Raw genomic sequence first — 27,700 nt, 5'->3', positions numbered from 1 at the left:
TTTGAGTCTTTAGTGTTTGCAACTTTACAGATGTTCTTTATGCATCAAGAGTTTGGAACACTCCAAAGAGAAATCATATGACCCATTTAAAATAATACAATAATACTTTGCCTTTATCTGTAATTATAATTGTCTTTAATATCTTTTGTGCCAATAAGTAACTTTGTCAAAAGCCTGTTTTCGCAGCTGCAGGCTAATACTTTGGTCACTGAAAAAAAAAACAAAAAAAAAAAACGTGGGGTTAAAAACATGCCTGTGCATGCTTGCCTTTTGACTAGGAAGTGATGTGGAGCATTGTACAGGTATGGGTAAAAGACTCTGGATTCACTGCAGTTCCTGTCACTAGTTAAAATGATTGGCTATCATTCGTGACGCAGAGAAGGATACAGAAGGATGGTATAAATTGTGGGGAATAACCACTTCCATCTGGAGAGCAGCAGAAGTGTGAAGGAAACCGGACAAACCCAGAATCTCCAGTCTAACTGAATCTTTACTTGGGACGCAGCATGACACAACAAGTGGATAAAAGGTGTTTGCACTATCAGGGTGAGTCATAATACTTCTCATAAAACAACATAGAATAATAAAGAGCTTACAACAAAATGACTTCTACTTTAAAGATAATAAAAATGAAATGTGTAGTTACTAAAATGTAATCATAAAACTCCACCAGTACTTGGATTGATGGTGGTGCTAGCCGTCTTCTCTGGACTTGGAGACACTAAGGAGAAGTCAGAGGATGCACTCCCATACGACACAACACCCAGTAAGTACTTCAAAATGATACATAATTATTTTGAAAGACTGCAATCTTTTTTTTTTTTTTTTTTAAGTCTTAGTTGCTGAATTTATCTGATTAAAAAAAGTAAATCAGTAATATTTGATTTTAAAATAACTGTTTTCTATTGTAATATAATTTATTTTTTCTCTCTTTCTCTACTCTACTAATACTCTAATTAGCAGTTAGTTGACATGTACAGTAGTTGGCAAGTTACTTTTTGTTAGTATAATATCTAAAGTGGACTACTGTAATAACACAAACTGAATGGTTTAATAACCCTAATTTTGTTTTAAATGAAATGAGCAATCTTGTAATTTCAAATATGCATTGTGCTAAGAATGAATTCTTTGGCATGTGGACACAAGTCTGAATTCCTTTCCATTAAAATCACAATGCTTCATGCCTAACTGTCTGGGTGTGTGTGTCTGTAATTAGGAAGTGGAGAAGAACCGCGAGTGCTGGCTGTTCAAAGGCCCTGCGGTCCAGAACACAAAGGATTCTGTTTCAATGGTTCCTGTTCCTACTCCTCTGACCTGAAGATCCCCATTTGTCGGTGAGAGCAACCACCAAAAACAACTCATCTACTCAATAATCCTACATTTTAAACCCCATCAATCAACTGACATCGATCAAGTCCTGATTATCTAGTTCCTGTTTGTTTGTTCAGCAAGCTTGCAAGCTGCAAAGCTTGGGTTGTGGCTGTGATGTGAATAAAGCCTTGTGGATGTTTATAAAATAGGATGATCTCTTAGAAACGTCCCACCCAAATTTCCAGTTTCACCTCAGATCAACATATGGAAAACTAACTTTCCATTTCATAACCTGTTTAACTGCTGAAAACTATAGATTCCAAGACCTTCCTAACAAAAACTATTTCTTCTGTTTTTAGGTGTGACAAAATGTTTAGCGGTGAGCGATGTGAACATGCTATTTTGGACAACCGAAGTTCGTCTAGTCCTGAAGAAGTCATTGGAATTAGCTGTGGTTCAGTTTTATTACTGGGAAGTGTCATTGCAGTGATGTACTGCTGCGTAAAGAAAAGGTAAAATCTGCAATACAGCATTAAGTCTCTTACTGTACAAGTAACTAATGCTTTGTTTAAGGAGTATTTATAACAAAATATTTTCTGGTTTATACTTCACAGGTGTCAGAAGTCATCAACACCCTACAAGAACTGTGGCTCTGAGGACTTAGTTTAAGTTATCTGCCCAAATATAATTTATGCTCTTAAATAAAGTGTTTTGAAACTGGAAGGAGGACTAAACATCGAGACTGACTCTACAAGCAAGACAGACTGTGGAGCACACACAACACCCTCTAGAGGACAGAGAATTGCAAAGAAACACTGTGACATTTCACCATCTCACATTGGGAAAATACATGTTTTCAACAGAATCGTTTTATATTTATTACAAGTTTCTGCTACTTAGTCCCTGTGATTATACTACAACTTTGGCACTGTTATGTAAAAATAATTTACTACCATTGAAAAACTGCATGTAGAACTATCAATCTGATGGAATTTTTTTTTTATCCATAAGCAAATATCATTTGCTGCTTCTGTTATGAATGTATTAATTAAGTGCTCACAGGTATTTATTGCACAGCTATAAACATGATAACACTAAATATAAAATCTAAACTGTGCTAATGTATTTATAACAGATATTTATTTATTGAGAAATTTGTATAAAATATGCACCTCACATAAAAAAAATAAACAAAAAAGCAAAAAAATTGTTTTATTTGAAATTACTGTCACAGTTGTTGTATTAATGCAAAGCTATGAACTCAGTATGAACTATGTTCTCAGCTCAAGCAATATTAAACTCAATAACTGTCAACATTAGTGCAGGGTTTCTTCATGTTAGTTGCTTGAAAAATGAAAAGCACATCTGATTATTTTAATAAAGATATTCAGTATGTAGAATAATTGTTTTTCTGTATTCAAAAAAATGCATATACTTAGCAAGCACCGCTAATAATAACAATTATAAACTATTGTTTTTGATTTATGGATTTAATGATTTATGGAAGGACAAAGGTAGAATTTAATTTATGTTTTCATAAAACAGTCTGTATATAATTTGGAACAAACATATGTTTTAATCTAAATAGCCCAATCTGAATCACCAACAAACTGAATATTCAAGATGTAATCAACTGTGAAAGAAAGCATTTGGAAAAGCATTGTACTAGACAGAAATCAAAATGTTTCAGTTTGAAGTTGTGCCTGTGGCAATGAAACCAGTATTACAAAGACATTCTGACAGGAAATGAAGGCGCCTGTCTGTCCAGCTAAGCGTTTAAAAAACTTTCTGATGCTCCAGAGTTGTGTGAGGAATTTGCCCCAGCATCTGTAAAAAAAAAAAAAAAAAGATTATTACTTTGAAGGTTCAGGCAATATGCTGAAGAAATCCTGATAGAGTGCAGTACTGTACGTACGCCTCCCTCTTCTCATGAGGGTGTTGAAAACATTTGTAAAAGTTGTTCTGTTTGAAGAACTGCTTCTGCCGTAGGAACGGGCTCCAGAGCTTGAAGTCTATGATAGGAAAGTTGCAATTGTGTTTTATATAAACAATTTGGCATGAAAAACTTGAAGGGAATAAACGAGTAAAATGTATTTACATGTGTGGAATGGGATCCAATGAGTCTAGTGATTCTCAATTTTCTTTTAAGTGTCTCCCGAACCTGTTAAGGAAGAAAAACAAGCAACTCAGACACCAAATACCTGGAAAGTATTGGCAAGCACAGCTAACACGGAAACACAGATCAGAAACTCAGACTTACCTTCTTTTCCATCAGTGTTCCAAGAACCAGTATAAAGAAGCCCTGAAATTAGTGAACAGGTCAGACGAGTTAGGTGTCATTTTTTAGATAAACTGTGAAGATAAATCTTTGAAGAAATGTCCTAGGTTTAGTACAAATTATGCTTGACCAACAGCATATTTGGTATAATATTGATTTCTTCAGAGTATAGTGGATGGTGGGGAGTTTGTTCTATCCAACCGGTTGTTGATTGGATGGAGGCATATCTGAATGTCAGATTATGGTCAGTTGTAAGAAAGGAGTTAATGCACACTAAACAACTGGAGAAGTCCTAACACGTCACCAGAGAGAAGTCTGTCTGCCTTTCAATTGGCAACTGTGCATAGTGTCCCCTAGAGTGTGCTTTGGGAAATGCATCCGCCCAGCTCCTACAAGTCTTCCCTTTTCCCACATCTTCACACTAAGGTGCATTGATTTTGGGGAAAACCATATTCTGCCCGCATTCATTATTCACAGGTAAACTAAGCTAATGTGGAGGGGATGCAGGAATATGGTTATGCATCGATGGCTCTGATTGAAGAGACGCTGGCTAGCTATCTCTCAGTTGGTGAGGCAGCCGCACTGAAGACACCGGTCATGCCAGGGATATTGCCCATAGCACCCTCGGGGATGCAGAATCTCATTCCCTTTCTCAGGAAACCATGGTTACATGTGTAACCTGAGATTCTTTTCATCTGAAGTTTGAGTTATTATATTTTGATTCAAGTTTAAAGTTCACTAAAAAATAAAATGCATGGATGATTTGTTCATATTAAATCGTTATAAGATCATGCATTTATTCAACATGCAACATACATTTAGAAAACATATTTTAATTTTATGATGACATTAAAATTTTGTTAATGTGATGGCATCCTTAAACTTAAAAATTCACTTTTGTGATAATGAACCCCATACAACAAATTGTGTTGATTAAGCTTAACACAGAATATTCTTTTAAAGGGATATTGCACCCAAGAGTGAAAATTCGGTCATCATTTATTCATCCTCGAGTTGTTTCAAACCTATATTAATTTCTTTCTTCTGCTGAACAAAGAAGAAGATGAGAATGATGGTCCCCATTAACTTCAATAGTATGTAAAAAGATACTATGAAAGCTAGAGGAACAGGAACTGTTTGGTTACATTCAAATTCTGTTAAAAATCATAAAGTCAGAAACAACGTGAGGGTGAGTAAATTATGAAGGAATTATCCCTTTAAAGTTGATGTAGAAAATGTTAATGGAAGTGAATATTTATACCTGCAAAGAGTTGAAGATTGCGAACAAGTAGTGGATGGCCAAAGCTTTAGGCTCTATCATGATGCCCAAGCCAAGACCCCAAGTGATGCCGAAGATGGGTGTCAAAATGGCCACACATCTGAGAATGACCACCAAGGTGTTTTTTTCATCTCTGTTGCTCTCTCCCATTCCCCTCCTGATCATTTTCACCACAACTATTATCACAGTAATCATATTGACAGCCACAATGACCAGAGCTGGTAGGACAAACGCCAGAAGGGCCTTAGACTGGTCCCAATTCAGCCAGCATGCTTCATTCTGTGTGATGTAGTGTTTATTTCCAGCCGTGGATGCGACGGTAATAACCGAGATGAGGAGAGGTGCACCATAGCCCACGATGAAGGCTAATGCCATCATGACCGATTTGGACATTTGAGAGAAGACCATAGTGGTACGGTAGAGGAGCAGAACAGCTGAGACCAGCATCCAGAAGAACAGCGACAGGTAGAAGAAGTGGGTGAAAAACACTGCAGTGCTACACGAGTTAGTATAGTCCGTCCCGGGCTTTACGATAGCAGCACCGATAATGAAGCATATGTCAGCGATCAGGAGAGAAAGAGCAATATTGACTAAGGATACATGGCGAACATGTGATGTAGAGTTTCTAGAGACTTCCTTCCAGATGATAATTTCGATGATCAGGCACACAACCAAGCTGCCTATCGAAATAGCAACACCAACGTATGTAATGACAGACAAAGCTAGATCTCGAGGAGCAAAAGGGGACATCAGTATTGAAAATGAAGTGGTGTGATTACAGTGACAAGTGACACTGCCTTTGTCTTGTATGACCTCACATCCTGTTGAGTCCCATCCTCCAGTTTTATTATAAAGGTTGAATTCCCAGAAAACACACTGGGGGTTCCATAGGTTTATTGACTTATTATTTAGAGTTACTGAATTTCGGAGTTTTTCAAAGTTCAGCTGTATGTTTTTGATAGATATGCTTGTTTTTACAACAACAATCAGTCCGTTGATGACATTTTCAGTTGTGTTTAAGCCATCGGTACGATTTCTTGCAGGCATAACATTGCCCAGGGAGGAGAAGGCCACAACTGTGACTGTAACGCTGTTGTTACTGGATGCAATATCTGGGATGTTTATTTCAGCTGTTGAGTTGAGCTTTAACACTTCACTGAAGTCTTTGGATGTTGTAACTTTTTTGAACAGGAATGAGTTGGTTGGACTGGTTATGTTGAAATTGGTGTCAGATGTCGCTTTTAAAACACTTTCAATGGCACTCAGGAGTTGAGAGCTGTTGCCTTGGCTTTCACCATTTGAATTTAGCTGTTCCCATACAGGTTTCGCTGTATCTGATGAAATGGCATCCACTATACTAAGGAAATTCTGTAAGATAAATGATGTGAGATGTTAAAAGGCATCACACTTAGATGATGCTTCAGCCGTTTCTCAACTTGAAGGGGAACAACTGAATTAAAAAAAAAAGAATAATACATGTAGACAATACATAGACACTACCACTAAAAACTCAAGTCACCTAATGTGTAGTCTACATGAAACTATGGCAATTCAGCTCTTACAATGATCAGTTGTGGATGTAATCTAATTTAAATTTAAATTTAAATTTACCGTTATCACAACTTCATTCAGCATAACAGTTTGAGTGACATCTGCAATATTGTTAAGTATTTCCACCATTGCTGAAACTGTTGCTTCGGATTGAACTATTGCTCCTTTATTGCCTTTGGTGGCATTGTTCACTTTATCCACAAAATTTGTTAATGTTTCAGCATCTAGACCCTGAAAAATGAGACCAATAAATAAAGATAAGCAAAAAGTTTTTTTTTTTTTTTTTTTTTTTTTTTTTGAGGCATTATTATGTCATTAACACTTCCCCTATATCAACTTAAAAACCGAAAAGCAAACCTGTGATTCCTGTTGCAGTTGATCAATGATACGAAGCACACAGGTGTCCTTTATAGTTACCCAAGAGCCATCAGAACGACATTCTCCTTCTCTGAAGCCAACTTGGTCTTTCCCACAGTCTCCTATAACCTTGGCACCAACTTCTCCAAAACCATATATGTCATTGTAGCATGTGACAGCTATGAAAAAAGAGTGAAAATAATGTAAATAGGATTAACTGGTTTTAAAAACATAATATTTTATACATTCGAGTTTGATAACATGTTGGTCAAGAGTTGTCATTGTGTGGGGCAACCAGGAATGAAAACAGGGACCACTAAGGTAAAAACGGAATTTGAACTTACGGCTGTTTTCGGATTGCTGTTTGGAAACAACCAGTTTCACATCCTTTGAGCTATATGAAAACCCATATAGTTCTTCATTGTCCAGTTTGCAGGTGTATATGATAGTTTTAGCACAACTTTCGGCTGTGATTTGAAACTGTTGTGTTATACATGTCAGTGAATCAATTTCTGGAAATACAAGATGCAGAGGATAGACATCACAGATGTAGATACGGAAATACTTCAAAACAACTGTTACATTGCTGGTTCAAGACTCAATTTGTAGAATTAGAAAATTACTACTTTGAAATTTCTAAGAAATAAAAAAAAAACACTTACTGTTGTTTTTTGGGCTCTGCACCCACTTGACTGAGTAATCAGAATGCACACAGCAGTCGAGTGTCACGTCCCCTTTTTCACATTTGTATGTCTTGTTACTAGGCACTTGCATACTAGGATATGGCTTAATATAGTCAATTCTGTCCCAGAAAATTTGTGGTCCTGTGCTTGTATTGTACAAACATTCATAACGACCTACGAAAGCAAAACACATACATTTAATTTCAGTTTCAAAGACATGAGAACAGTTAAAATAGGTCTTCCAATGCAAGTTTGTCTTATTATTCATAGTTGGGCTGCAACTAATAAATATTCTGTTGATTATTTTTCAGACAGAGTCATACTGTCAAAGTCTCTTTAAGATAAGTCATGTCACTCGGTGGCCATCTTTGAATCGCCTCTTGGGCATCCAAGTGCAGCTCCCATCTCTTTGAATGGGGAAACATCACATTCTCCAAAACTGTTCACTAAGTTTAGGATTAAATTTCATATTTTAAATCACCAAAGAAATCCGACAACAACTGTGTCATAAATGTTGTTACTTTTGCTCAAATAGTGTTATAAAAAGCTTATTTCTCAGGCTAGATCAGTCAGTGTGCATGCGCAGTCCTGAGCGCACGTATCAGAGCGTTGACTGTTATATAGCAAACGGGACCTCTAACGGCAGCTGCAGTGATGCGCTGACTTTACCGATTAATGATTGGCTCTTTGATTCAGAAGGCAGGACTTCCTGCGAATGAGTGGACATATTGAACGTTGCATTTTTCCCATATGCTGTGTCTGAAATTGCTCACTCCTTCACTCATTCACTAATCCCTATATAGTGTTTGGCAGTTGAGTGGACTATATCAGGAAAGAGTGAACAAATAAGTGAAAGGATTCGGACGGTGACATATACACTGTGCGTGAGACTTGGAAAGGTTGCAAGAACATTGTCATATGTTTCTTTTATATATTACAAGTAAGTTACCTTATTTTAGAAAATAATATTAATAGCAATAACACTCAAAATGACTTATATATTGTAATTATACATAATTCAGTGTCAGCTCTATGGTTTCATTTATGGTATATTTTTAATTTGTTTTGTAATACTTTTATGTTCATAATCATTAAATACTTTTCAAATACTTAAAACAAAAATAAACAGACATTGACACGTACATAATTTTATGTAATTATTATTTTAAGTATCTTGACACTTTCCTGAGCAGCGTTTTGAGCTCAGATGAGATATTAAGTCTTAGAGCGCCCTGAGGCGACCGTTAATTTCAAATTTTTAAATGATATACCAAATTATCATAATTTTTGTAAGTTAACATCGATGCCACCTCAGTAAGTTAGTAAAATATTAAACTGAGTTATTGCCTAAATAACGTATTTTAATATAAATGATTGGATGAAATAACCATTAAAGCATAAATAATAAAGATGTAAACGGCATCTCTCATTCAAATTCGCTCTATCCCGCTCTCGCTTCCAGCTCGTTGTTGGTTATCCACATTTTATTGTGGGAAATAGTGCTTCAGCGAGTGTAAATCGGTTGTACACTCAAAATCAGAATGAATTTTGGGTAAGAAGTAGTGGACGAATGTAGGGAATGAAGTCGTTCACTCAGAATTCGGACATAACTCTAAAAAATGGTTGACACCCGATATAATGCCCTATATAGTGGATAGGGAGCGGTTTCGGACACAGCTATAGACTGTATAAAAACATAGACGTAGTGTCTGTGACATCACCCGTAGGGTTCTGAAGAGCGTTTTTGAAGCCAAAAGTGTGTGGAGGCAGCAGTCGCCATCTTGGCAGAGCGTCACCGCGCATTGCTCCTGCAATTACTCACGCATTACTCCAGCAATCCACCTGTCACTCAAGTGGCCGCACCCTTAATTATGCAGAAATTTAAGGCTTAATATAATTTAAACAGATGAGTTATACAAAAATTCACCCACTTCACAGTTGTCATGAAGGACAAAATTAGCTATATAGACTTAAATCATTTTTTGAACCAGCTTGTAAACGTTTTTTCTGTTATAAAGTTGGGCATTTTAACATGGGGAGTCTATGGGCTGACTCCCTTTTGCAGCCAGCAAATGGGCTTCACAAGAGAGAGTGGGAGGTTGCCACTTGATTTTTTCCCATTCAAAACTATACGAGTGACATGTCTTGGGTATTCTATAGTCTATGATATGGTGTGATCCACTGTGTTCATTTACACATGTGCAACTTTGTCTACAACATCTTTGTGGACAGAAGTTCACCGAAATAAAAACCTTTTTTAGTTAGAGGATTGGTTAAAAATAATTTGAAAGTAAAAAAGACCTCAATATTTATATTATAACTTGTAGTGATGATTGTTTCTTGTAAAGAGGGAATTATGTAAAGTGGCTTAAAAGTGACTATTTCCATTAGGAGTCAAGTCTGTGTTCTGTTTGGATGTCTCAACAGTATCAATGTGAAATATTTTCAGAAGAAATATTTAGAATAAAAAACATAGAATAGCACTAATTTTATACCAGCTTAGGAAAATGAATACATAATTAAAACAAATACATTGGCACAGCTATACGCATACTGTATATTTGATATACATATTCATAATGATCTTTATGGAGGTGTCACAGCTTTGATATGACACAGATATGCTGTTGGTTTGTTGAAGTCTACATACAGATGTTTATCTAGCACACATGAGATAATATACCAGATCTTTTAGTGACTTTGAGCTGCCATGGGTGCAAAGACTTACCATTATTAGTGATGTCAACACTCTTTACTGTTAGGTTAAACGTATCTGGTGAGAAAATATATAGATCGCTTGGCAGTATTTTTTTTCCTTGAAATCTCCAGTCTATAATTCCATGGTAGCTGATGTTAGGGCAGGAGAGTGTCATATTTTGTTCAGGAAACACAGCGTCTCTTTTCCGCATGTCTATCTTATCTGGAACATACGGACAAATGTGGATGTTGCAGCTCTACATTGCAGCTCTTTTGTCTCTTAAATATCTGACATCATTTTGCATATTTGTTCTGAAGAAACAGCATTTTCTTTTACCAGTTTTAGCGACTGAAAATACATCAACACTGAAATTGAGGCTTTTCATGTTTTTGTAAATTGCTTTGCTTATCACGTCATCAGTCTTTATCTCTTCAGATGATGTAATAAAGAAGTCTACAATCACACTTCCAGGCCTGCTCAAACACAAAAACAAATGCAGTTTACATAAAAAACATGATGACCATAACCAAGCAGAAATTTTAGGGAGAAAAAATATCCTACCTGAAACCAGTGACAGTAGCAGAATCGAAACCATTTACATTGTTGTAGCTGTTTTTGATCTACATGAGACAAAGCTGTGTCAGATAATTTTTTAAAAACTGCTTTTAATATTGTGTTGTCACAACGAAGTTGGTAAGTAAGTTATTTTTTTAAATGTAAAGCACTTTTCTCTTTTGACATATATTTTTCAATTAAAACACATGAGAATTTTACTACATGGTTGAATTAATATCCTAACAAAAACATTGATAATAAATAATTCATATTGCATATAGTACAAGATGTTTTTATTCAACACTTACTGCCTTCTCAATATCTGCTTTGTATTTCTTGAATTTGTCACTGTTTTGGTTATTCAGGTTTGCATCGTAAGTCTCGTCAATTGCCAGTGACATCTCACGATTTACTGCAGTGAAATAGAGAAAAAAACAAAAAACAGTACGAACATAAATAAAAGCAGCTTTTATAAGCATGAAAAGATTTATAAATCATACAGAACTGAGTTTTTTGAATAACTAAAAATGCAGAATGTTTTGTGTGAGAGGTGGTGTTAGGGTAAGGGGGATAGAAAATAAAGATTGTACAGCATAAAAACCATTACGCCTATGGAATGTTCCTATAATGATAGGAAAACCGGTGTGTGTGTGTGTGTGTGTGTAAAAAAAAGAAAATCTTACAAATCTTAAAAGTCTCTTCAGCAGTTTTGCAGCCAATCAATAATTTATTTCTATCAATGCACACCTTCAATTTCCTCTTCGACTGGATAGAGCACTGTGTGCACGCTTAGTCTACTAAAGCCCCTTTCTTCCGCAGCTCCAACTGTCTAGATGTACTATGAGGTTGTCCTTTGTCTTGCAGCAGCATGTTTTACTATGATACACTCTTGGGGTTCAGTAGAGGGGTTTTCAGTAGAGTTTACTTCTCTGTATTTATTTTATTTTAGCAGCAGCAGCCTAGCAGATCTAGTCTGCCAAATCTATTTACATTTATATTGTTCATAATAAAATGTGTTACAAACTACCCTGCAAATTTTCATGACTGAAATACATTTATCAGTGAGAGGCAGGCTCAAAAATTCATTAGCACAGCATTCATGCAATGCAGCTGTTTTAGAGAAGGGCAATGACATTTTAGGGTATACTAGGTTTTCAACTGCAAAAAGTAATGTGATCACCCAAACAATTAGACAAAGCTGTAATTTACTTAATGCATTTGTCATAATGAATTATGATACAGCTCGGTTTGTTTGTCTGTTTGGTCAGATTGCTTTCCCAACACAATCTGAGTTCTAGCCAAGACCATCTTGCTCATATATATTATAGTGTTCATATATGCCTAAATGAATCGGACTAATGGATAAAACATGGACTTTTATTGGAAGGGTTGGCCATATTGATCGCAACTATATAACTGCTAAAAAGTGACTAGATAATTGCAGATTTTGTTTTTCTTTTCCACAATACGTTGGCCTTATTCCTGCTCAGTATTATTTTTAAAGATATTTCATACAAAATGTCTGGACATTTTTACCAAGTTCAGTTGTTTAAATAATTTTCAGGTTATTAATGCACATAGGTTTCTGCCAGAGAATATGGCTTCTATGTTAAGGGTTAGACAGCTAAATGTAAAAATGTACATTTAATTAATTAGATTTCAATTTAAATAATCTGTGCACCAGCCAATTAGTTTCAGGCATTAATTATAAATATGTTTATAAGATTCATTATGAGGGAAACATCTTTTTTTTAGATTCATTTTAGTTGCAGTCTTCCAAAATTTACATAAAAATTATTGTAATGTCATTGCTGCTTACCAAGCTTCTGTGTTGTTACTGCGTTTGGCGTTATTGTTTGTTTCCCTGTTGTTACTGTTTTTGGCTTTGTTGTTGGTTTCTGCGCTGTTGAATTCTGTGTTGTTACTGTTTTTGGCACTGTTGTTGTTTTCCATGTTGTTAGTCTTTTTGGTGTTGTTGGTTTCTGCATTGTTGAATTCTGTGTTGTTACTGGTTTTGGTGTTGTTGTTGAATTCTGTGTTGTTACTGGTTTCGGCGTTGTTGTTGAATTCTGTGTTGTCACTGGTTTCGGCGTTGTTGTTGAATTCTGTGTTTTTACTGTTTTGGGCATTGTTGTTGAATTCTGTGTTGTTACTGGTTTTGGTGTTGTTGAATTCTGTGTTGTTACTGGTTTTGGCATTGTTGTTGAATTCTGTGTTGTTACTGGTTTTGGTGTTGTTGTTGAATTCTGTGTTGTTACTGGTTTCGGCGTTGTTGTTGAATTCTGTGTTGTCACTGGTTTCGGCGTTGTTGTTGAATTCTGTGTTTTTACTGTTTTGGGCATTGTTGTTGAATTCTGTGTTGTTACTGGTTTTGGTGTTGTTGAATTCTGTGTTGTTACTGGTTTTGGCATTGTTGTTGAATTCTGTGTTGTTACTGGTTTCGGCGTTGTTGTTGAATTCTGTGTTGTTACTGTTTTTGGCATTTTTGTTGGTTTCTGCGTTGTTGAATTTGGTGTTGTTACTGGTTTCACCATTGTTGTTGAATTCTGTGTTGTTACTGTTTTTGGCGTTGTTGTTGAATTCTGGGTTGTTGCAGTTTTTGCCGTTATTGTTGAATTCTGTGTTGTTATTGTTTTTGTCATTGTTGTTGGTTTCTGCGTTGTTGAATTCTTTGTTCTTACTGGTTTTGGCGTTGTTGTTGAATTCTGGGTTGTTGCAGTTTTTGCCGTTATTGTTGAATTCTGTGTTGTTATTGTTTTTGTCATTGTTGTTGGTTTCTGCGTTGTTGAATCCTGTGTTGTTACTGGTTTTGGCTTTGTTGTTGAATTTGGTGTTGTTACTGTTTTTGCCGTTGTTGCTGGTGCTGGTGTTGTTGGTGCCGCCATTGTTGTTGATGCCAGTGTTGTTGTTGTTGGTGCCGTCGTTGTTGTCGGTGCCAGTGTTGTTATTGTTGGTGCTGCCGTTGTAGATGGTACCAGTGTTGTTGTTGTTGGTGCCACCGTTGTTGTTGGTGGAGGCGATGATGACATTGGTGGCACTGTTGCTTTTGTTGTTAGCTCTGTTGTAGGAGGTGGTTTTGTTGTGGTAGATTGACCTAAGGATAGAGGATTTATTTTTCCATTAAAATAAGTGTGCATACCATCTCTCTCTCTCTCTCTCTCTCTCTCTCTCTCTCTCTCTCTCTCTCTCTCTCTCTCTCTCTCTCTCTATATATATATATATACTGTATAGTTGTGGACATAAGTTTACACACCCCTTGCACACCCCTTCAATTCCCCTAGGAATTGAAATGCAAACACAATGATAATCATCATCTGATCCTGGGACAGAGAGCAGTTGAAAACTCTTTTCTTTCTCTAAACTTAACTAGGAGTCCTGGCCAAGACAACATTTTTGGCAAACTACTGAAATACTGTGCAAACTAATTAAGTACTATTTAAAATGATATTTTGAATTTTTCCTTATATTTTCAATGTGTACCTAACCTGTTGAAGCAGGTATCACTATCCCGGTCCCTAAACGTAATAGTCCCAAGGAATTCAATGATTTCAGGCTAGTAACCCCAACTTCTCTTGTAATTAAAACTTTTGAAAAGCTTGTGAAGTAAGAGATTGTAAGGCAAACCAAACAAGCTCTCTACCCCTTACAGTTTGCTTATAGGGCACACAGAGGAGTTGAGGATGCTACAATTACTCTGCTAAATCTTTTTTATAAGCATTTGGAAGGGAGTAATACTCATGCTGGAGTGTTGTTTATTGACTTTTCCTCAGCGTTCACTACCACCCAATCTCACATTTTAGCCTATGAGATTGATAGAATCTAACAATTTGGTACGTTGGTTATTGGATTTTGTTAACAAGTCAAACACAGATAGTGAAGGTAAATGGCATTTTATCAGATTTATTATGTTTGTCTATGGGTAAACCTCAGGGACATGTCCTTTCATCCCTATTATTTATATTTTGTATACCTATATGTGCCAAAGTAAGCATGCAAATAGCACTATGTTGAAATTTGCTAATGATACCGTTATTGTGAGTTTGCCATGACAATGAATCTGGTCATGGTCTGATTATTGAGGAGTTTGTCACCTGATTTGATGAATTTTATGAGGAGTTAAATTTAACTGAAACAAAGGACATGATCATAGACCTGTGATTTACATTATAAGACTACAATCATAAAAGACCAAGCAATAGACTGTGTTGAAATTACAAATATCTTGTTACAGTCATACACTCTAAACTGTCCTTTGAAAAGAACTGTGAGATTTTATGTAAAAAAGGGACATCAGCGTCTTTTTTGCCTTAGAAAGTTGTCCAGATTTCACATTGATAAAGCTATGATGACACCAGCTAGTATTATAAGGGAATCACAACCTAACCTATCAGGTCTATTCTCCAACCAGTTGCATTTTAAGGTGAGTGGTGTTATTAGAGATTATTAACACCCTTTACTCGCTGAGTTTCAGCTCCTTCACACTGGCAGCCAGATTGTGGCCCCTAGGTGGAGAACTTAACAATATAGGAATACTTGTGTACCTGCAGCGATAGAATTAATGAATAAAAATAGAAGCAGATGATATTATTGAATATACTTTTGGGGGTGAAGTGTGTGAAGGTGCATGACTGCACAACAAATTTACCTTTGGGTATTAATAAAGAAACATTGGGCCTTAAAATGTTCTTGATATTTATGCATATGGGGGATACTTTCCAATAAAACATACTGCAAGTTTCAAAACTCAAAATTAATTCCCCAGTTTAAAATATGAATTTTAATCATTACATGACATCCCTAACATCCGTCTTCATTGTATGCATTCACGGAGGTGTGTTCTGAACAACTCATGTCTGTTCGTCAATCACATGCGCCACACCGCTGTTAGCTAAAGAAAAAACTTTCTTGGTTTAAAAAACTTTGAAAAAATCCAGAGAGTTCATGTAATATTCATTTCACATGCAAAGATGTTAGCCAATCATAGCAGTGCTCGTTCACATTGACATCTCACAGCAGACACGCCTCTTCAAACAGAGGGTTCAAACCACAGGTTTAAATAGAGGATAGAAAACAACAATTTATATATAAATAATAACTGTTTTTGATGGAAAAAAACATTCTAAGATTAGGATTTTACCGTAAACAATCTAAAATAATACAAAAACTTCTTCTCATAACCAAAATAACATATTGATAATTGTCAATACTTGATGAAAACACAAATTGTCTTTGTTTTGATTGTTTAGATTAGAAATAAAGAGAGACTTCATTACCAGATGGTCGCTGGCAGAACGTCCCGTCAGTTGGAAGAGAAGAGATGCATCTGCAGGTATCATTATGATTGGGGCCACAAACACCATGTTTATAGCATTGTTCAGAGGACCAAACATACTGATTCTCACATTTACACTGGGTTTGGTTCACATTTGAGAGACACACTGAAAATAAACAAATTGTTAGGATACTGTTGAACCCATCTAGAAATCATTTTCATATTAATGTGGACATAAAGAAATGACTTCTCTTACCTGTAGTTATGTTCACACTTGAGATTTTTATGCCTTTTTCGACACATGTCGGGAATTTCTGTCCATGAATCAAAGTCCTCAAGCGCTCTATCACAACGTCTCTTGAAGCATTGATTTTTATGTCAATGGAATATTTAAACGACTTCAGAGGAGCTGCAAAAATTTTGTAAAGACGAAAATAATGATCCTGTAAAAAACTAAATTGTACTTTTATTTTCATGCCAGCTGTCAACTTGAATTACAAATAAAGAGTGACTTCATTACCAGGTGGTCGCTGGCAGAACGTCCCGTCAGTTGGAAGAGAAGAGATGCATCTGCAGGTGTCATTATGATTGGGGCCACAAACACCATGTTTAGAGCATTGTTCAGAGGACCAAACGTGCTGATTCTCACACTTACACTGGGTTTGGTTCACATTTGAGAGACACACTGAAAATCAAACAAACTGTTAAGATATCTGAGAAAACATATAACAATTATTTTTTGGATTAATGTGAATAGAATGGCATTATACCTCTTATACTTCTCTTACCTGTAGTGATACCCACACCAGATATTTTTATGCCTTTTTTGACACATGTAGGCAATTTCTGTCCATGAATCAAAGTCCTCAAGCGCTCTACCACAGCGTCTCTTGAAGCATTGATTTTTATGTCAATGGTGTATTTAAATGACTTCAGAGGAGCTGCACATTTTAGAATAAATGAAAATTATTTACTGGTCAGAATGTGCATAAGATTTTACTATCACATCAACAGTGACACTGGGCAGGGCACAGATTTTATGATCAAACCTCTATTCAGTTTGGATTAGAAATAAAGAGAGACTTCATTACCAGGTGGTCGCCGGCAGAATGTCCCGTCAGTTGGAAGAGAAGAGATGCATCTGCAGGTATCATTATGATTGGGGCCACAAACACCATGTTTAGAGCATTGTTCAGAGGACCAAACGTACTGATTCTCACACTTACACTGGGTTTGGTTCACATTTGAGAGACACACTGAAAATCATACAAATTGTTAATGTAATGGAGAAAACATATAAAAATAACTTTTTGTTTTAATGGAAAGAGAATGGCATTATTCCTCTTATACTTTTCTTACCTGTAGTGATACCCACACCAGATATTTTTATGCCTTTTTTGACACATGTGGGCAATTTCTGTCCATGAATCAAAGTCCTCAAGCGCTCTATCACAACGTCTCTTGAAGCATTGATTTTTATGTCAATGGTGTATTTAAACGACTTCAGACGAGCTGCAAATGTTGAAAAAAAAAACTACAATTATCTACTGGTCAAAATCAGCTTCAGATTTTAGGATCATACCTCTTGTCAGTTTGGATTAGAAATAAAGAGAGACTTCATTACCAGGTGGTCGCCGGCAGAACGTCCCGTCAGTTGGAAGAGAAGAGATGCATCTGCAGGTATCATTATGATTGGGCCCACAAACACCATGTTTAGAGCATTGTTCAGAGGACCAAACGTACTGGTTCTCACACTTACACTGGGTTTGGTTCACATTTGAGAGACACACTGAAAATCATACAAATTGTTAATGTAATGGAGAAAACATATAAAAATAACTTTTTGTTTTAACGGAAAGAGAATGGCATTATTCCTCTTATACTTTTCTTACCTGTAGTGATACCCACACCAGATATTTTTATGCCTTTTTTGACACATGTGGGGAATTTCTGTCCATGAATCAAAGTCCTCAAGCGCTCTACCACAACGTCTCTTGAAGCATTGATTTTTATGTCAATGGAATATTTAAACGACTTCAGAGGAGCTGGAAAAATTTTGTAAAGATGAAAATAATGAACCTGTAAAAAACTAAATCGTACTTTTATTTTCATGCCAGTTGTCAACTTGAATAAGAAATAAAGAGAGACTTCATTACCAGGTGGTCGCCGGCAGAACGTCCCGTCAGTTGGAAGAGAAGAGATGCATCTGCAGGTATCATTATGATTGGGGCCACAAACACCATGTTTAGAGCATTGTTCAGAAGACCAAACGTACTGATTCTCACACTTACACTGGGTTTGGTTTGAATTTGAAAGACAAACTAGAAAATAAATAAATTGTTAGGATACTGGTGAACCCATCTAGAAATCATTTTCAGATTAATGTGGATAGAATGTAATTACATCTCTTAAACTTCTCTTACCTGTAGTGATACCCACACCAGATATTTTTATGCCTTTTTTGACACATGTGGGGAATTTCTGTCCATGAATCAAAGCCCTCAAGCGCTCTATCACAACGTCTCTTGAAGCATTGATTTTTATGTCAATGGAATATTTAAACGATTTCAGAGGAACTGCAAATGTTGAAAAAAAAATATCTACTGGTCAAAATCAGCTTCAGATTTTAGGATCATACCTCTTGTCAGTTTGGATTAGAAATAAAGAGAGACTTCATTACCAGGTGGTCGCCGGCAGAACGTCCCGTCAGTTGGAAGAGAAGAGATGCATCTGCAGGTATCATTATGATTGGGGCCACAAACACCATGTTTAGAGCATTGTTCAGAGGACCAAACATACTGATTCTCACACTTACACTGGGTTTGGTTCACATTAGAGAGACACACTGAAAATCAAACAAATTGTTAATGTAATGGAGAAAACATATAAAAATAACTTTTTGTTTTAATGGAAAGAGAATGGCATTATTCCTCTTATACTTCTCTTACCTGTAGTGATACCCACACCAGATATTTTTATGCCTTTTTTGACACATGTGGGCAATTTCTGTCCATGAATCAAAGTCCTCAAGCGCTCTATCACAACGTCTCTTGTAGCATTGATTTTTATGTCAATGGTGTATTTAAACGACTTCAGAGGAGCTGCAAATGTAAAAAAAAAAAAAAATCTGAATCAGCATCAGATTTTACATTGACATTAACTGTCACCTTGGATTAGAAATAAAGAGTGACTTCATTACCAGGTGGTCGCTGGCAGAACGTCCCGTCAGTTGGAAGAGAAGAGATGCATCTGCAGGTATCATTATGATTGGGGCCACAAACACCATGTTTAGAGCATTGTTCAGAGGACCAAACGTGCTGATTCTCACACTTACACTGGGTTTGGTTTGAATTTGAGAGACAAACTAGAAAATAAATAAATTGTTAGGATACTGGTGAACCCATCTAGAAATCATTTTCAGATTAATGTGGATAGAATGTAATTACATCTCTTATACTTCTCTTACCTGTAGTGATACCCACACCAGATATTTTTATGCCTTTTTTGACACATGTGGGCAATTTCTGTCCATGAATCAAAGCCCTCAAGCGCTCTATCACAACATCTCTTGAAGCATTGATTTTTATGTCAATGGAATATTTAAACGACTTCAGAGGAGCTGCAAAAATTGTGCAAAGATGTAAATTATGAACCTGTAAAAAACTAAATTGTACTTTTATTTTCATGCCAGTTGTCAACTTGAATTACAAATAAAGAGTGACTTCATTACCAGGTGGTCGCTGGCAGAACGTCCCGTCAGTTGGAAGAGAAGAGATGCATCTGCAGGTATCATTATGATTGGGGCCACAAACACCATGTTTAGAGCATTGTTCAGAGGACCAAACGTACTGGTTCTCACACTTACACTGGGTTTGGTTCACATTTGAGAGACACACTGAAAATCAAACAAATTGTTAAGATATCTGAGAAAACATATAACAATTATTTTTTGGATTAATGTGAATAGAATTGCATTATTCCTCTTATACTTCTCTTACCTGTAGTGATACCCACACCAGATATTTTTATGCCTTTTATGACACATGTTGGGAATTTCTGTCCATGAATCAAAGTCCTCAAGCGCTCTACCACAGCGTCTCTTGAAGCATTGATTTTTATGTCAATGGAATATTTAAACGACTTCAGAGGAGCTGCACATTTTAGAATAAATGAAAATTATTTACTGGTCAGAATGTGCATAAGATTTTACTATCACATCAACAGTGACACTGGGCAGGGCACAGATTTTATGATCAAACCTCTATTCAGTTTGGATTAGAAATAAAGAGAGACTTCATTACCAGGTGGTCGCCGGCAGAACGTCACGTCAGTTGGAAGAGAAGAGATGCATCTGCAGGTATCATTATGATTGGGGCCACAAACACCATGTTTAGAGCATTGTTCAGAGGACCAAACGTACTGATTCTCACACTTACACTGGGTTTGGTTCACATTTGAAAGACACACTGAAAAGCATACAAATTGTTAATATATTGAAGAAAACATATATATATTTTTGTTTTAAAGAGAAGAGAATTACAAAACATTTCTTAAACTTCTCTTACCTGTAGTGATACCCACACCAGATATTTTAATGCCTTTTTTGACACATGTGGGGAATTTCTGTCCATGAATCAAAGCCCTCAAGCGCTCTATCACAACGTCTCTTGAAGCATTGATTTTTATGTCAATGGTGTATTTAAACGACTTCAGACGAGCTGCAAATGTTGAAAATAAACTACAATTATCTACTGGTCAAAATCAGCTTCAGATTTTAGGATCATACCTCTTGTCAGTTTGGATTAGAAATAAAGAGAGACTTCATTACCAGGTGGTCGCCGGCAGAACGTCCCGTCAGTTGGAAGAGAAGAGATGCATCTGCAGGTATCATTATGATTGGGGCCACAAACACCATGTTTATAGCATTGTTCAGAGGACCAAACATACTGATTCTCACATTTACACTGGGTTTGGTTCACATTTGAGAGACACACTGAAAATAAATAAATTGTCAGGATACTGGTGAACCCATCTAGAAATCATTTTCAGATTAATGTGGATAGAATGTAATTACATCTCTTAAATTTCTCTTACCTGTAGTGATGTCCACACCAGATATTTTTATGCCTTTTTTGACACATGTGGGGAATTTCTGTCCATGAATCAAAGTCCTCAAGCGCTCTACCACAACGTCTCTTGAAGCATTGATTTTTATGTCAATGGAATATTTAAACGACTTCAGAGGAGCTGCAAAAATTTTGTAAAGACGAAAATAATGAACCTGTAAAAAACTAAATCGTACTTTTATTTTCATGCCAGTTGTCAACTTGAATAAGAAATAAAGAGTGACTTCATTACCAGGTGGTCGCTGGCAGAACGTCCCGTCAGTTGGAAGAGAAGAGATGCATCTGCAGGTATCATTATGATTGGGGCCACAAACACCATGTTTAGAGCATTGTTCAGAGGACCAAACGTACTGATTCTCACACTTACAATGGCTTTTGCTCAAATTTGAGAGACACACTGAAAATCAAACAAACTGTTAAGATATCTGAGAAAACATAACAATTATTTATTGGATTAATGTGAATAGAATGGCATTATACCTCTTATACTTTTCTTACCTGTAGTCATGTCCACATCAGAGATTTTTATGCCTTTTTTGACACATGTGGGCAATTTCTGTCCATGAATCAAAGTCCTCAAGCGCTCTACCACAGCGTCTCTTGAAGCATTGATTTTTATGTCAATGGAATATTTAAACGACTTCAGAGGAGCTGCACATTTTAGAATAAATGAAAATTATTTACTGGTCAGAATGTGCATAAGATTTTACTATCACATCAACAGTGACACTGGGCAGGGCACAGATTTTATGATCAAACCTCTATTCAGTTTGGATTAGAAATAAAGAGAGACTTCATTACCAGGTGGTCGCCGGCAGAACGTCCCGTCAGTTGGAAGAGAAGAGATGCATCTGCAGGTATCATTATGATTGGGGCCACAAACACCATGTTTAGAGCATTGTTCAGAGGACCAAACATACTGATTCTCACACTTACACTGGGTTTGGTTCACATTTGAGAGACACACTGAAAATCATACAAATTGTTAATGTAATGGAGAAAACATATACAAATAATATTTTGGATTGACTTGAACAGAATGTCATTATACCTCTTAAAGGGTTAGTTCATCCAAAAATGAAAATTATGTCATTAATAACTCACCCTTATTCTGTTCCAAACATGTAAGACCTCCTTTTATCTTCGGAACACAGTTTAAGATATTTTAGATTTAGTCCGAGAGCTCTCAGTCCCTCCATTGAAACTGAGTGTACGGTATACTGTCCATGTCCAGAAAGGTAAGAAAAAGTAGTCCATGTGACATCAGAGGGTCCGTTGGAATTTTTTGAAGCATCGAAAATACATTTTGGTCCAAAAATGGCAAAAACGACAACTTTATTCAGCAATGTCTTCTCTTCCGTGTCTGTTGTGAGAGAGAGTTCAAATCAAAGCAGTCTGGATATCCGGTTCGCGAACGAATCATTCAGTTCACCAAATCGAACTGAATCTTTTAAATGATTCGCATCTCTAATACGGATTCATTCACAAATGACTTAAGCTGTTCACTTTTTTAATGTGGCTGACACTCCCTCTGAGTTCAAACAAACCAATATCCCCGAGTAATGCATGCACTCAAACAGTACACTGACTGAACTGCTGTGAAGATGAACACCGAACCGAGCCAGATAACGAACAATAGACTGACTTGTTCACGAGTGAATAGCCGTTTCTGTCAGACGCGTTCGATTCATGAACCGAGGAGCTGATGATACTGCGCATGTGTGATTCAGCATGAAGCAGATCGACACCCAGGCATCTGAACTGAACTGATTATTTTGGTGATTGATTCTGAACTGATTCTGTGCTAGTGTTATGAGCGCGGGTAAACCGAAGGCTTGAATCAAGGACAATCATCGCAAATGATGTCATTATGTAGAGCGCAAAAGAACCGGTGAACCGTTTTCTTCAATCGGTTTATTGAATCGAACTGTCCGAAAGAACTAATGATGAACCGAAAACCGATGCAACCGGTTCTTCACTCGTGAACGAGTCAGTCTGTTGTTCGTTATCTGGCTTGGCTCGGTGTTCATCTTCACAGCAGTTCAGTCAGTGTACTGTTTGAGTGCATGCATTACTCCGGGATATTGGTTTGCTTGAACTCAGAGGGAGTGTCAGTCACATTAAAAAAGTGAACAGCTCAAGTCATTTGTGGATTAATGCATATTAGAGATGCAAATCATTTAAAACGATTCAGTTCGATTTGGTGAACTGAATGATTCGTTCGCGAACCGGATATCCAGACTGCTTTGATTTGAACTCTCTCTCTCACAGACACGGAAGAGAAGACAATGCTGAATAAAGTCGTTGTTTTTGCCATTTTTGGACCAAAATGTATTTTCGATGCTTCAAAAAATTCCAACGGACCCTCTGATGTCACATGGACTACTTTTTCTTACCTTTCTGGACATGGACAGTATACCATACACTCAGTTTCAATGGAGGGACTGAGATCTCTCGGACTAAATCTAAAATATCTTAAACTGTGTTCCGAAGATAAAAGGAGGTCTTACATGTTTGGAACAGCATAAGGGTGAGTTATTAATGACATAATTTTCATTTTTGGATGAACTATCCCTTTAAACTTCTCTTACCTGTAGTGATGTCCACACCAGATATTTTTATGCCTTTTTTGACACATGTGGGAAATTTCTGTCCATGAATCAAAGCCCTCAAGCGCTCTATCACAACGTCTCTTGAAGCATTGATTTTTATGTCAATGGAATATTTAAACGACTTCAGAGGAGCTGCAAAAAATGTGCAAAGATGAAAATAATGAACCTGTAAAAAACTAAATTGTACTTTTATTTTCATGCCAGTTGTCAACTTGAATTAGAAATAAAGAGTGACTTCATTACCAGGTGGTCGCCGGCAGAACGTCCCGTCAGTTGGAAGAGAAGAGATGCATCTGCAGGTGTCATTATGATTGGGGCCACAAACACCATGTTTAGAGCATTGTTCAGAGGACCAAACGTACTGGTTCTCACACTTACACTGGGTTTGGTTCACATTTGAGAGACACACTGAAAATAAATAAATTGTTAGGATACTGGTGAACCCATCTAGAAATCATTTTCAGATTAATGTGGATAGAATGTAATTACATCTCTTAAACTTCTCTTACCTGTAGTGATACCCACACTAGAGATTTTTATGCCTTTTTTGACACATGCGGGGAATTTCTGTCCATGAATCAAAGCCCTCAAGCGCTCTATCACAACGTCTCTTGAAGCATTGATTTTTATGTCAATGGAATATTTAAACGACTTTAGTGGAGCTGCAAATGTTGAAAAAAAAAAAATCTACTGGTCATAATCAGCTTCAGATTATAGGATCATACCTCTTGTCAGTTTGGATTAGAAATAAAGAGTGACTTCATTACCAGGTGGTCGCCGGCAGAACGTCCCGTCAGTTGGAAGAGAAGAGATGCATCTGCAGGTATCATTATGATTGGGCCCACAAACACCATGTTTAGAGCATTGTTCAGAGGACCAAACGTACTGATTCTCACACTTACAATGGCTTTTGCTCAAATTTGAGAGACACACTGAAAATCAAACAAACTGTTAAGATATCTGAGAAAACATAACAATTATTTATTGGATTAATGTGAATAGAATGGCATTATACCTCTTATACTTCTCTTACCTGTAGTCATGTCCACATCAGAGATTTTTATGCCTTTTTTGACACATGTGGGCAATTTCTGTCCATGAATCAAAGTCCTCAAGCGCTCTACCACAGCGTCTCTTGAAGCATTGATTTTTATGTCAATGGAATATTTAAACGACTTCAGAGGAGCTGCACATTTTAGAATAAATGAAAATTATTTACTGGTCAGAATGTGCATAAGATTTTACTATCACATCAACAGTGACACTGGGCAGGGCACAGATTTTATGATCAAACCTCTATTCAGTTTGGATTAGAAATAAAGAGAGACTTCATTACCAGGTGGTCGCCGGCAGAACGTCACGTCAGTTGGAAGAGAAGAGATGCATCTGCAGGTATCATTATGATTGGGCCCACAAACACGATGTTTAGAGCATTGTTCAGAGGACCAAACATACTGATTCTCACACTTACACTGGGTTTGGTTCACATTTGAGAGACACACTGAAAATCATACAAATTGTTAATGTAATGGAGAAAACATATACAAATAATATTTTGGATTGACTTGAACAGAATGTCATTATACCTCTTAAAGGGTTAGTTCATCCAAAAATGAAAATTATGTCATTAATAACTCACCCTTATTCTGTTCCAAACATGTAAGACCTCCTTTTATCTTCGGAACACAGTTTAAGATATTTTAGATTTAGTCCGAGAGCTCTCAGTCCCTCCATTGAAACTGAGTGTACGGTATACTGTCCATGTCCAGAAAGGTAAGAAAAAGTAGTCCATGTGACATCAGAGGGTCCGTTGGAATTTTTTGAAGCATCGAAAATACATTTTGGTCCAAAAATGGCAAAAACGACGACTTTATTCAGCATTGTCTTCTCTTCCGTGTCTGTTGTGAAAGAGAGTTCAAATCAAAGCAGTCTGGATATCCGGTTCGCGAACGAATCATTCAGTTCACCAAATCGAATTGAATATTTTAAATGATTCGCATCTCTAATACGGATTCATTCACAAATGACTTAAGCTGTTCACTTTTTTAATGTGGCTGACACTCCCTCTGAGTTCAAACAAACCAATATCCCCGAGTAATGCATGCACTCAAACAGTACACTGACTGAACTGCTGTGAAGATGAACACCGAACCGAGCCAGATAACGAACAATAGACTGACTTGTTCACGAGTGAATAGCCGTTTCTGTCAGACGCGTTCGATTCATGAACCGAGGAGCTGATGATACTGCGCATGTGTGATTCAGCATGAAGCAGATCGACACCCAGGCATCTGAACTGAACTGATTATTTTGGTGATTGATTCTGAACTGATTCTGTGCTAGTGTTATGAGCGCGGGTAAACCGAAGGCTTGAATCAAGGACAATCATCGCAAATGATGTCATTATGTCGAGCGCAAAAGAACCGGTGAACCGTTTTCTTCAATCGGTTTATTGAATCGAACTGTCCGAAAGAACTAATGATGAACCGAAAACCGATGCAACCGGTTCTTCACTCGTGAACGAGTCAGTCTGTTGTTCGTTATCTGGCTTGGCTCGGTGTTCATCTTCACAGCAGTTCAGTCAGTGTACTGTTTGAGTGCATGCATTACTCCGGGATATTGGTTTGCTTGAACTCAGAGGGAGTGTCAGTCACATTAAAAAAGTGAACAGCTCAAGTCATTTGTGGATTAATGCATATTAGAGATGCAAATCATTTAAAACGATTCAGTTCGATTTGGTGAACTGAATGATTCGTTCGCGAACCGGATATCCAGACTGCTTTGATTTGAACTCTCTCTCTCACAGACACGGAAGAGAAGACAATGCTGAATAAAGTCGTTGTTTTTGCCATTTTTGGACCAAAATGTATTTTCGATGCTTCAAAAAATTCCAACGGACCCTCTGATGTCACATGGACTACTTTTTCTTACCTTTCTGGACATGGACAGTATACCATACACTCAGTTTCAATGGAGGGACTGAGATCTCTCGGACTAAATCTAAAATATCTTAAACTGTGTTCCGAAGATAAAAGGAGGTCTTACATGTTTGGAACAGAATAAGGGTGAGTTATTAATGACATAATTTTCATTTTTGGATGAACTAACCCTTTAAACTTCTCTTACCTGTAGTGATGTCCACACCAGATATTTTAATGCCTTTTTTGACACATGTGGGGAATTTCTGTCCATGAATCAAAGCCCTCAAGCGCTCTATCACAACGTCTCTTGAAGCATTGATTTTTATGTCAATGGAATATTTAAACAACTTCAGAGGAGCTGCAAAAAATGTGCAAAGATGAAAATAATGAACCTGTAAAAAACTAAATTGTACTTTTATTTTCATGCCAGTTGTCAACTTGAATTAGAAATAAAGAGTGACTTCATTACCAGGTGGTCGCCGGCAGAACGTCCCGTCAGTTGGAAGAGAAGAGATGCATCTGCAGGTGTCATTATGATTGGGGCCACAAACACCATGTTTAGAGCATTGTTCAGAGGACCAAACGTACTGGTTCTCACACTTACACTGGGTTTGGTTCACATTTGAGAGACACACTGAAAATCAAACAAATTGTTAAGATATCTGAGAAAACATATAACAATTATTTTTTGGATTAATGTGAATAGAATTGCATTATTCCTCTTATACTTCTCTTACCTGTAGTGATACCCACACCAGATATTTTTATGCCTTTTATGACACATGTTGGGAATTTCTGTCCATGAATCAAAGTCCTCAAGCGCTCTACCACAGCGTCTCTTGAAGCATTGATTTTTATGTCAATGGAATATTTAAACGACTTCAGAGGAGCTGCACATTTTAGAATAAATGAAAATTATTTACTGGTCAGAATGTGCATAAGATTTTACTATCACATCAACAGTGACACTGGGCAGGGCACAGATTTTATGATCAAACCTCTATTCAGTTTGGATTAGAAATAAAGAGAGACTTCATTACCAGGTGGTCGCCGGCAG

At 36.8% G+C, this 27,700-nt stretch overlaps 3 protein-coding genes across 3 annotated transcripts; 1 reads left to right on the top strand and 2 right to left on the bottom strand.

The window, feature by feature from the left end:
* The first annotated feature begins 378 nt into the window (after positions 1-378).
* LOC128018497 (epigen-like) lies at positions 379-2,625 on the top strand. The gene is made up of 5 exons (XM_052604048.1): positions 379-546; positions 674-766; positions 1,217-1,334; positions 1,671-1,823; positions 1,926-2,625. Exons 1-5 carry the CDS (start codon positions 507-509, stop codon positions 1,978-1,980), a joined length of 459 nt encoding a protein of 152 aa, XP_052460008.1. The 5' UTR covers positions 379-506; the 3' UTR covers positions 1,981-2,625.
* LOC128018496 (adhesion G-protein coupled receptor F2) lies at positions 2,508-10,615 on the bottom strand. Its single transcript, XM_052604047.1, has 10 exons — positions 10,188-10,615; positions 7,439-7,633; positions 7,121-7,288; positions 6,777-6,955; positions 6,480-6,650; positions 4,851-6,236; positions 3,572-3,613; positions 3,410-3,472; positions 3,227-3,323; positions 2,508-3,138 (listed from the first exon to the last, which is right to left on the bottom strand). The coding sequence occupies exons 1-10, from the start codon at positions 10,366-10,368 to the stop codon at positions 3,080-3,082; spliced, it is 2,541 nt and encodes an 846-aa protein (XP_052460007.1). The 5' UTR covers positions 10,369-10,615; the 3' UTR covers positions 2,508-3,079.
* Positions 10,616-11,019: 404 nt separating this feature from the next.
* On the bottom strand, positions 11,020-21,618 carry LOC128018128 (putative uncharacterized protein DDB_G0286901). Its single transcript, XM_052603496.1, has 10 exons — positions 21,609-21,618; positions 20,550-20,702; positions 19,451-19,603; positions 18,933-19,085; positions 18,665-18,829; positions 18,408-18,560; positions 17,344-17,496; positions 17,195-17,240; positions 12,532-13,806; positions 11,020-11,124 (listed from the first exon to the last, which is right to left on the bottom strand). Exons 1-10 carry the CDS (start codon positions 21,616-21,618, stop codon positions 11,115-11,117), a joined length of 2,271 nt encoding a protein of 756 aa, XP_052459456.1. The 3' UTR covers positions 11,020-11,114.
* Positions 21,619-27,700: the final 6,082 nt, after the last annotated feature.

This window comes from Carassius gibelio, chromosome A8 (assembly GCF_023724105.1).
Source record: "Carassius gibelio isolate Cgi1373 ecotype wild population from Czech Republic chromosome A8, carGib1.2-hapl.c, whole genome shotgun sequence".
NCBI classification, from domain to species: Eukaryota; Metazoa; Chordata; class Actinopteri; order Cypriniformes; family Cyprinidae; genus Carassius; species Carassius gibelio.
This window is presented reverse-complemented; position numbering and strand designations above follow the sequence as displayed.